The sequence below is a fragment of the Glycine max genome, chromosome 14 (genome assembly GCF_000004515.6).
Source record: "Glycine max cultivar Williams 82 chromosome 14, Glycine_max_v4.0, whole genome shotgun sequence".
NCBI classification, from domain to species: domain Eukaryota; kingdom Viridiplantae; phylum Streptophyta; class Magnoliopsida; order Fabales; family Fabaceae; genus Glycine; species Glycine max.
Genome location: NC_038250.2, coordinates 45943317 through 45955437, shown reverse-complemented (window position 1 = coordinate 45955437; position 12121 = coordinate 45943317). Strand labels below are relative to the sequence as shown.

General features: G+C 34.0%; 1 protein-coding gene and 1 pseudogene across 1 annotated transcript; both read left to right on the top strand.

The window, feature by feature from the left end:
* The first annotated feature begins 223 nt into the window (after nt 1–223).
* On the top strand, nt 224–8198 carry LOC102663588 (E3 ubiquitin-protein ligase SHPRH-like; annotated as a pseudogene).
* A 1251-nt stretch (nt 8199–9449) lies between these two features.
* Nucleotides 9450–10162, top strand: LOC100305728 (uncharacterized). Its single transcript, NM_001248946.3, has one exon. It carries the CDS (start codon nt 9481–9483, stop codon nt 9967–9969), a length of 489 nt encoding a protein of 162 aa, NP_001235875.1. The 5' UTR covers nt 9450–9480; the 3' UTR covers nt 9970–10162.
* Nucleotides 10163–12121: the final 1959 nt, after the last annotated feature.

Sequence of the window (12121 nt, the reverse complement as noted above, 5' to 3'; positions counted from 1 at the left end):
TTGCTGGGGGCGAAATCTATTTTTTGTGGGCTGTTTCCGCACATGGGCTTATTAGCAGTGGGGTGTGGGTAGAAACTCCAAGCCCATTACATCCCACTTCAGTTTCCAGCTGGCATTCACGTGCCACTTTTCCCACTGAAATGAAACTCCCCTCCATGGCACCTACACTGTCAATTTCTGGATTTCCCCTTTTGTGTTCCTTTGCTTCCCCCTCAGGTTTGTCGACAACCCCCAGCTGCTCCCCATCCTTCTTTATGTTGTATCATAAATACCCAAAATTGGATATAACCAAACTATTTCATACTACATTGATTCCTAATACACAGTTTGTCCACATTCATTTAAGCCCCAGCTACCATTTCTATGACCATTTAAGTGACTCATTTGAATGGCACAACCTAACACCTTTTTACGAGATTCTTCTAACAACTGACATTCTATTGTAAAGACTGATAGACATAGTGATGCTGGTATACAGACTCAGGACTGTCCTTTTACACACGTAGATCTTAGGCTAAGCTAAGAATTAGTTAAAGAGAGAAGATATGGGGAGGATATAAGGGGAATTCCTTTCAGTTTTCTTAGTCCGGTATTTCTGTAATAATTTATTTTTTCCAAAATCAAATAATCAATACAGATCTCCCTCTTTTTAGATAGGAAGTTGATTCCTATCAAAGACTAACCTTCATTCACCTTGGTTCACTCAGTTCAATTTCATGCAAAATTAATCACTGTACTTGTGCCTGCCTTCTGTTTGCATAGTTAAAAAAAGGAAAGAATGCAAGATCTGTTGCTTATACAGGCCAAAAAAAGAAAGTATGTCACTGATCTTGTTTCATTTTGAGGATAAGCAATCTTGATGTTATTTAATTTAATTAATTACATTTGATACCATAGTAATACCAGACTATGTTGAGATATTTTATTATTTTAAAATTATGAAGAGATGAGTCTATTCAGGGTTTTTTCTTGCTTTGATGATATTTCCTTTTTATTATATTCCTTATATATTGGGATAAGGCTTGGTTGTTGTAGTATCCCTCCCTCCCCCTCCCAGTTCTATTTTCTGTAAATGACATTTTTACTTTTGGTAGGTCTGTAATGCATATCATGACAGCAGAACAGATCAAAATACATTTTGGTGGTTAGAAGCACTCCATCATGCTGAGCAGAACAAAGATTTCTCCACTGAGTTGATTAGGAAGATTGAAGAAGCCATTTCAGGAACTTCAAACAATTCAAAGTCATCAAGAGTAGCTTCTCGGTCGGTGATGCTTTGGTTGTGTAACACAATTGTTAAGTACTGCAATTTTGTCATAATCCATATCCTTAACTTTCCAAGTTATGCTTGATCGAATATGCAGGATCTCCATAAAAAAAGTTGCTGAACAATGTAATCCAGTTAGAACTGACATCAACAACATACCATATCTTGTTATGAGCAATGTTCTAGTATATAGGTAGGTATTAAGTTACTACTGGTCATTTTCAATTATATGGTGTCAATGACCAATTTTTCTGATTGCTAAAGTTGTTAGGCAAAAAGTACATTTACAGATTAATATAGAATGCAAAAACACATTTTAGCTTGTGCTGAAATTCAACTTAATTATTTAGAGTGGGTGCAGCAATGATCGAACTTCTGGGTCAAAGATCAATACTTAATAGCTTAAGCTATCAGTGAAAGTTTATGAATGATTTTAAACCTCTAATACATGGTTTGGGAGGAATCTGCTATTGAGCTATAGGATTTCAAATTATTTGCTAATAGATTTTGATAAATAGCTAGTAGTAAATTGACTATGACATGCACTATTGCTAATGTGTGTAACTTCTAATCCAGTTTCCGAAGCATAAGCTCTTTGAAGTATCAAATTCAGACAGGTTTGGATCAGTTAGAGGCCTCTAGAAAAACGCTCCTAGATCAACTGCTAGAAATTGATCAGACAATGGAAAAACCAAATGAAGAAAATATTGAATGTGTGGGTAAATGTCGAAATTGTCAGCCTAATTGTGATGGTCCGTGTGCTTTGTGTGAACTAGATATTTTGTTTCAGGTTTACCACTGAATTTATGTCAGTTTTATTCATCCTGTATCTAATGAATGTAATATGGTCTCATGGTTTATTTTTTCCTCAGGATTATGAAGCAAGACTCTTTGTTCTTAAGAATGAACGTGGAAGGATAATTTCATCTGCTGAGGAGGCAGTGGATTTTCAGAAGAAAAACTTGGCATTGAATCATTTCCTCTCAAAGCTATCACAATCTAGTCACAGTTCTACAGTATCTGATATCAGTCATGAAGAATCAAAGAAAAGGAATGTTGGACAAAGAGTTGTGGTTAGTTACTTCATTTGATTGACTTTTGCTCTAGATCATAGACAAGTGCAAATTGATTATACCTCCTCTCTGTCTTGGTTTTCTGTAAAGATAATACTACTCTTTTATTGATATAAAAGATTCAGAGTCTATTGAAACAGAGTCTGGAATTGTAATATGCCAAAAATTGAAATGAAAATGTAAAAAAAGACTCCTGAATTTCTCAATTCTTGTGAATTGTATTAAATTGCACTCTCTTTCCAATGTTCCTCACTATTGTTGTATTAAATGCACCCTAAGGCAAATAGATTTGGAGGCTGACCATCAATGATGATAGACTCATTTTTCATTTAAGAAAATTTGGCAAGTATTTAAAACGTGTGGTATGTGTTTTTTAATCTTCCAAATTGATTATGTTGAGTTTTTTAGGTTTCAAAATCAGCATCTGAGTTGGAGCTAATTCTTGGAGTTTTAAACTACTGCAAGTCTCGATTAGGAAGAGACAGTGTCTCAGCTGCCACCAAGCATTTACATGTTTTTGAGGTATAGCCTGATGAACTATTTTCTATGGATGGTATTCCTCTAGGAGGTATTAATCTAGAGTGTTTAGTTTTTCAATATTAACCTTCTCTCCTCCCAAAAAACAAGTAAACTTTTTCAGGATAGGTTTTTGTGCTTTGGAATCCTTTTAAAAGCTAAAATTATCTGTATTAACTATTTTGATTGACTTGATTCTGATCCTATGTTGTTGAATTGTAAGGGGATGCGAAAGCAGTTTGGCCACACAAGGTCTTTGGCATTAGCTCAAGCTCAGTATCTGCGTGCACACGATGAAATAAAGATGGCAGTTTCCCGTTTGCACCCAAGGGAAAATGAAGATGATAAATCTCTTGATGATTTAGGTGAAAATGAATTAGCTGCAGCTAGCTCAAACTTTTCCCATGATAAGTTTATGTCATTGACCATGTTGTCACAGATAAAAGGAAAACTCCGCTACTTAAAGGTATAAAGAAATAACCCTTCGAAATCTGTATATATTGAAATTGTTTTCTCTTTATATATATTTGTTAAATTTCTAAATAATCAAATTCAAAATTGGTCACCATTGAACAATTACTGATGGCTGTTAAGTTTGCTGAAGTTGATGGGGGACGGGGATTGGATTGTAACTGAAATCTTCAATAACGGAATATATACACTAATAATTGAGAGGTATAAAATCACTCATGGGCCTCTATATAACTATTTTAGGAGAGGTAGAGGTTTTATGACGAAGTGGTTAGTTGAATCCTTATTGTCCTCATTCTTCGTAATTAATTTAAAAATTTCAGCACTGGGTGGGCTTGTTTTTTGTCCATGTTTCAGTTTCGTAGGGCTCTTGCATTAGGGGATGTGTAACATGTTGGAGATATAAAACCATTTGAGAATTGATTCTTGACAGTAATTCATGTGGCTTGTTCTGTATTAATAATTCCTGTGGCCAAGCTTTAGCTTCAATTTTTTTGAGGGGAGGGGGAGGGGGATATCATCCAATTTCATATATTATTTTGAGTAAAATTGGATAGATTGGAAGAATTAATTATTTAGGTTTTTTCAAGGTATTTTCTTTTTCATTTTATTGTTTTGGGAAGCAAAGCAAAAAATACCTAGTTTAAGTTCATGATCCACCTGCAGTTTTTTCCTTCCTAGGTGATTGTCATTTGCCAATCCAACTAAAATATAAACATGTTATTATTAAATTTAACTGAGTTTCCTCACTAAGATTCTGTGGAATCTATGATATGTTCTCTTCTGATTTGGATACCTAACCTAAGGTGAACCATTTTTCAGGGTTTGGTTCAATCTAAGCAAAAACTGCAATTCGAAAGTCCAAATAGTTCTTTATTCACACGAGAGACAACTGCAATGTCAAACTCTACAGAAGAGAAGGGTGCACTTTTATCTAAGACTGATGATGAAACATGCCCAATTTGCCAAGAAAAGCTAGGCAAACAGAAAATGGTTTTTCAATGTGGGCACGTTACATGCTGTAAATGTAAGAATTATATGAGGACACTTTATATTATCATTCTTTAGTTGTGTTATAGATTTAATAAAAGTCATTTGTCTTCACCTAGCAACTTAAGCTTTTAGGAGAGTTGGTTCTTGACATGGTTTTAGAGAATCTTGATCAAGTAATGTAGAGTTTGATCCTTGTTCATTTTTCTAAATAAAACGTTGTACTTTACATGGTAAATACGAGTCAAGCTCAAATTAGAGGGTGGTTATGTTTGAAAGGGCATGTTAGAGATGTAATGAAGCCATTCAAATGTCATTATGTAAAAGCTTAAGATTTTAAGAGTTAGTCCTCGATAAGTTGTTTTGAGTCCTATATGTACTTCAGTCTGTGTTACCAGACATATAGTTGCTGCTGTATTGTATAGAAAATATTTTATGTTCCTTTGTCATTTTTGAATTTCTAAAAAATACTGGGATATTGAATTAGCATTGATCATATGCATTTCTCCATGTCGGCATAAAACATGAAATAAAGCAAATAGTATCAGTATGTGTAGTGTGTGCTCTTCTATTGTTACTCTCATCTGTGTTCAACAGAAATGTGGTTAAGCATTTATTGATTTTGAAATAAATATCATATGAAAAATAACCATGCATCTATTTGTACAGGTTTATTTGCTATGACTGAGAAAAGACTTCAAAATAACAAACTTCATAATTGGGTGATGTGCCCTACATGTCGACAGCATACTGATTTTGGAAACATTGTGTTGATGCACGGAACGAATCTTCCAATCCTTCAGTGCTGCATAGAATTGACAGTAGTGAAAAATTTGAAGCATCCATTAGTGTTTAAGGCTCATATGGAACCAAGGTTTCTTTCTATACAACAACTTAAATTCTATTGATAGTTTGATACCCTCAAGATAAATGAGCATACTTCTTTTCTACATGTATGCATGCCACTACCCTGGGATACACTTTGTTGTCTTAATTCTGAACTGGCATTGGTTTTTACTTTATTTTTTACTGCCTTGCTGAAGATTTTACTTGTAATTCAATAACAAAACCTTGTATGGTGTCTGAAAACTATTTCAATGTTTGTCTGCAAACCTTTTTAAGATTATTTACAAAAGAAGACTTTTAAGATTTTTCAAAATTTAATAACCATTATAAATGTCTAACATTGCTCATAATATATTGTTGCTCCATCTCACATGTCACATTGTAATTTTCTTGTTTCAGCAAATAAGACATGCTTTGGCTTATTTGATCGTAACTCTTGTATTCCTCAATCCTCATCTTTTTCTTTATTTGGGTGTTTTGTAGATTGAAGCAGTCACAAGAAGAATCCTGTGGGTAAAGGCTAATGATCATAGAGCAAAAGTTCTTGTATTTTCAAGTTGGAATGATGTACTTGATGTATTGGAGCATGCCTTTGCTGCCAATAACATTACCTTCTTTCGGATGAAGGGAGGCAGGTATGATAATCTATGCCGTTACTATTTCTCCATTTGTTTGTGTATTTATACTGGACTACTAGACATTCATTTGGAAAAAGAAAAGAAAAAGATACTGACTAGGCAAAGAAAAAATTATGACTACGATCCTATTGTGCTCCAACACATTTAATTTCTTTATCAATATATTCCTAATTTTTTACCTTTTTTCACTTTGGTCTCTCAAGTTAATAATTTGAATCAATTTGATCCCCCTGTCTGTTTCCATTAATCACCCAAGTAATGATGTGAGTATAACGTGGCATCCAACATTACATTTAGACCATGATATGGCATTTAAAATTTTGAATCCCTAATTTAGCATATTTTGTGGGATTTAACAAATTCATTGGTATTACCCTTTGTTAATATATGCCAAGTCCAATCTCTCATTTCAAAATCACAGATTACTCGTCACTCATCACACTTCGTTAAAAATTTCTTATGAAACCATGTAGGTTTTTGTGTCAGTTAAGAAGAATGATTCATCAACATTTTAGACAATTTGCCAATTTCAACTTCATTATACTGATGCTATTTTAGTTATGAATTTGTGAGATCAGAAAAGCACATGTTGCCATCAGTCAATTTAGAGGAAAACAAAATGGCACAAAAGGATGTGAAGGGTCAACACCAAAATCTATTCAGGTGTTGTTGCTTTTAATTCAACATGGAGCCAATGGACTCAATCTTTTGGAAGCACAGCATGCGGTCCTTGTAGAGCCGTTACTCAATCCAGCTGCTGAAGCACTAGCAATCAGTCGTGTACATCGGATTGGACAAAAAAATAAGACCCTCATTCATCGTTTCATTGTAAGTTTCCTAGCAGGCAGTAGTGTATATTAAGTGAGCATTTTATCTCTCTCTCTCTCTCTGTCATGTGTGCCAACTCAATTGTAAATACTATCATTTTATTTGCTTAAATGAGCTGTAGAGCATTCTTTAGAGACTGTTTGCCATGGCCTTTGAAGATTTTCAAAGGGTCTTGTTTTATTAAAAACACCTTTTCCATCCTGTCGTTCAGTAAAAATTAAATTTTAGTTAATAGTTTTCGAAACACCCATGAAGATCATTGTTTTCAAAAGTCACTCTCTATCCACTATCCATCCAACAACTTGCAGATGAGAGAAGACTACGGATTTAATATTTGTGAGTTTCATTGTTCAAAAATCTTAAATTCAATTCTTAGTTCATCTTAAAGTACCAGCCTTTGGAATTTCGAAACTGATTATATGAATTTCCTTGTTGGTCACATCTACTGTGAGGGAAATAACTGGAGATAGGTTAGCCACTTACGGTACTAGTATAGATGGGTTTTCCTGGTGGGATTATATCCCAGCTTTTATTACAATTTGTTTTTACAGGATAGACAAAATCTTCCCTGTCTGTTTGCCTTGGGTTAGGCTTCATGTCCCCCCAAGCTTTCTTGTCTTGTTCCACCTTTTTTAATCAATCAATGGACTCGGGCTATGCTGTTCAGGCTTCTGGTTGTTGGGATCACTGCAACCATTTGTTCCTAGCTTAGCCTTTTTTTCGTAAAAAATAAATATTCCTGTAATAGGAGTGAAAGCTATATATACGTTTTGCATGACATATATATATATATATATATATATATATATATATATATTATAACTTTCTAAAATCTTCCTTCTAAAGAATAAGTAGAGTATATCAGCATTCGTGAATACTAACATACCCTACATATTTATCTAGAGTATTTTAGCAAGATATATCTTTGAAAGTATATTTTAACAAACCATACTCCTTGTTCAGTTGCTTCCAATGTTCAGATTTTTTAGTTGTGTCATTGCATCTTCTATCCCATGTATCATCTGCATTACTTGAATTGTGATATTTGGGTGAGCGCTTATGAATTCAGTAGTCCGTTCTTATAATCTTGTTCTTGCTTGTGTTATAGGTAAAAGACACGGTTGAAGAGAGTATATATAAATTGAACAGAAGCAGGAGCAATCATTCATTCATCAGTGGCAACACTAAAAATCAAGATCAACCTGTTTTAACCCTGAAGGATGTGGAAGCCTTACTGTCTAGAGCACCACTAACAATGCCAGAAAGTGATGAAAATCATAACACAAACACGAATCTTAGACACTTGCCACCATCAGTGGCCACTGCTATAGCTGCTGAGAGGAGACTTAATGAACAAAGGACATGATTTTGCTTACTTCTCTTAGTTCAATAGATGGGTTTGCATTGCATTTCAAAGATTCCACTAAACACAATTGCAGTAATTTCAAGAGGCAAGAGGAGATGCAATGCAATAACCTTTCAACCATAGATTCTTGTAACCAAAATTCTATGGTCTTATATCCATAAATTTATTTATTCTTGTACATATAGTTAGATTTATTTTAGTTTTCAGCTTTGAGTAGAGATCTGTATAATATATATATATATATATATATATATATATATATATATATATATATATATATATATATATATATATATATATATATATTAATCCTTTTAGGTGAGCTATGTTACTCTCTGTCTCTATTTGTGAACCTTTTACACGGTATAATGGCTGACACTTCAGACCATTTTAATCAAACAATGAAAAAAAAAAATCCATAGCAGTTAAAAGTTAACTGTTAACTACAGAAGGTGTAGTTCCTCCATCAAATTCCAATGTTCCCTTTTTTTAATCTTTTTCATAAATATATTTATGATAAAATTGTCTTAAATCTTATGGTTGGGATTGTGCACCTGTTTTACAAAGGTAGATATGCATTCAACGTAATGATATTCCTATTTTTATTAGGGCTGAGCATAATGTATAATGCTATTAACTAATTCACAAACTGAACCATATACTTTTTTATATTGTTAACTATAAATTTAATAACTATTGAACCAAATTGTAATAAAAATAATAAATTATTCAATTAACCAACTATTACCCTTTAAAGATAAAAAAATAAAAAGGTTATTCGAAGTAATCTTGTTTAAAATAGATAACTAGATTTTTTTTAATTTAATTTAAAGCATATTCCAATGTATAAAAAATGCAATAGATTAATCTTGGTGTCAAATATTTAAGATATTTTATCATTAAGTTATTGTGTTCAAGAATTTATCAATAAATTATATTTTTAAAATTAATTTAACATTAAATTATAAAATAAAGATCAATTTATCATTAAATTATTTATATGATTAATTTATTATATCTTTGTACATTCAGAAATTAAATTTATATATTTTAACTTTTAAAAACAAATTTATCAGCATCTCACACCAAAACAAATTTAATTATTTATTTATTTTTTAAACACTCCCACTTAAAAAAATACCAAAACAAATTTAATTATTTATTTATTTTTTAAACACTCCCACTTAAAAAAATAGTTATAAATAATTTGGGCAGAAAAATCATCACACTTTTCACAACCAGATTTGTGTGGTAGATATCCATCACTCTTTTTAAAACGTGCCCTCTTTCTTAGTTCCCGAGGACATCCTCCAATGATCTCGAAAGCCCTGTCACTATGCTAGAAAGATGCCACGTGTACACATTAATCACGGTACTGATGCGTGGACAAGTTGGTCACCATCACTCTGCTCAAACCTCATATATATATATATAACATCACAACACTAACATTCATACATAATAATCCATCCAAAGTCCTCAAACATGAAAGGGTCTTTGTATGTTGCTGATTTCCATATGTTATCCACTTCTCTTTCTATGAGTAAATCCAATAACCCTTCCTCTCCTTGTCAAACCCGTGTCTCTCCTAGTAGTGTGAGAGGTTTGAGCTTCAAGGTCAACATTTCTTGGCCGATCCATGCTTCTTGTATTGTGCAGCGACAAAAGAAGAAGAATAACAATGGTTTTGTTGTGGTGGGGTGTGCAAAATGGGATTTGGAAGCTGACATGAAACCACAAGAAGATGAGGAAAAGGGTAGGAGTGGAATGGCAACGTTTAGGCACAAGTGTGGAGAAAGAAAGGGGGTTGTGGAGCTGTTGGAGTGTTTGGAAAGAGAAGCTATAATGGGTGAAGATGTGGGAAAAGAGCCTTCTGATTACAACCGAAGGGCTCAGATATTTGATAGAAGTTCTCAAGTTTTCCAAGCTCTCAAGCAACTCAACAATGATGTTTTCCCAGAGTCTTCACAATAGAAGGCAGTGGCTTTGGTTTCATTTTGACTCCATACTTGGTATTTTGAAATAAACAAGTAGTGGGCAATTTGTATCATAGAATTTGGATCTTTTGATGCATTACCAAGTAGTATTATAGTACTCAGAATCCTCTCTCTTGTACATGTTGCGTCTTTATTTGCTTGTTGAATGTTGAGAAACCAAACTATACATCCAAAACATTTTGTTAACTTCATAATCAAATGAAGAATCTAGCTTTCTTGAAATAGAATCATGCCACAAACAAAATAGAGTTTGCATTAGACAAATTGTTTACAACATACAAGAAAGATAACTAGAGACATTATCCATACCATTTTTCGAATATCATTTGAGGAGGGATCAGAGAAAATCTATATCATATTATTAGGTGAAACTCGGTGTGAGTTCCTTTAAATAACTTGGGCCAATATATTTCCATTTGTAGGTTTTCAACATTTTATTCTAACAGTATCAAAGATAATCAAAGAACAAAATTTCCAGCATTCCTCTTAGTTACAATACACATTCATTGAATGTCAAAAAGTGGTGACCTTTCTCAAGAGACTAGACACCAAACGAGTATGACAAGAAATAACATTTAAGAGTCAAACGTACATCTATAGTTTCTTGCCCACCGAACACAAGAGGAAGCCAAAAACATTTGTTTAAAACAGATATGAAACATGTTCTCTCATTCTTCTTTGTCTGACTACATAAATAGAACATGAAAGCTGCTTTGGTTCCCTGTTAGTACTTTCCGGTTGCCAATTTGCCGGCGACAACCTATGATTCCCCATCTCTCAAATTGTCTTCGTCATGCTCGAGCTCTCTTCATCTGATTTCAGTGAAACAGTTAGGACAAGAGACTCCATATTCAAATTCTGGAGCTTCCATGTCAGCATCACCCAGAGACTTGAAATTTCCTGGCACCAAACCATGCTCCCCAGAGACTCTTCTGTCGAAAACAAAGCACTCTCCTTCCTAGAGGCTCTCTGTCTCTTGAGTCTGGAATCTCAAGATATTTTAGAATTCCACCTTCCAGGTGATAAACCTATGAAGATTTTAAAAATAGAAATGTGACAAAATCATATTGCATGTCCGTGAATAAATTGAAACTATAACTAGTAAAGCTCACATACATAAGCAGCAGTAATATTACTATTGGCTTGTTTATGAATTTATCAAATATCAACAAGAGTGTGTATGTTAAGAAGGTGGATATTTGGATCGCATAACACTTAAAATAAATAAAAAAAGAAACAATGTGATTTCGCAGGTACATGAGAGGCTAGGGTATTTACACAAGTGTAACCTTCTCTATAAATTTGACCAACTACAAAACTTATCTGTTTAGTTAAAGCTATACAGTTTCTCCACCTATTTTGCAAGGACCAAGGCACAGAGTTCATATTATTGAAGTACTGAAACACTAATAGAATTAGATTCTAACCTAAAACCTTAAGGCTCAAATTTATGGATCTTCTCCTCACTTATATGATGTTCAACCTTTCCACTTCTACCCGATGTGGGGCTTCACCTCACACTTGTAACCCAACAATCGCCTAAGAAATCCCCTCTGTGATTAGTAAAAATATCACCACAGCCAGCTACCCTGGGAGAACCTTTGGCTGAGCCATCAGAGTTACATTTTACCCAGCCATACAAAGGAGGAAACCAATTCACCTGGATGATGTGAACAGATTTCCTGGGGTAACCAACCACTCCTAAAGCTCTATTGATGCTGAACTCTGAAATTGAGTTGCTCATGTAGGCCGAAGTCATGTTGCCAGTGACTTTGTCCTTAGCAACAATAAGAGCCATTGCACTTTGATAGGTGATGGCTCGGCTATGGAAACGTTTTCTGTTTCTGCAGTGCCAAATCATCCAGACAGAAAAAATAACCGCAGCCAAAACAGTATCTTTCATTTGAGGAGACCATCCCAAAACAGCCGAAGAAAGGATACCTTGGATTGATGAACAATCAAAGGATTTGTTTAGCAGCTGCTGCTTCCAATTCCAGATCTTCACAGAAAAAGGGCACCAAAAGAAGAGATGATCACTGGTTTCAAAATTCTGCTCACAAAGATTGCAGACAGAAACGATATTACAACCTCTGTCCCAAAGTTTCATCTGTAGTTTTTGCAGAAGAACC

Excerpts from the sequence above, each read along its gene's own strand:
- LOC100305728 (NM_001248946.3), top strand. The coding sequence starts at position 9,481 with ATGAAAGGGTCTTTGTATGTTGCTGATTTCCATATGTTATCCACTTCT.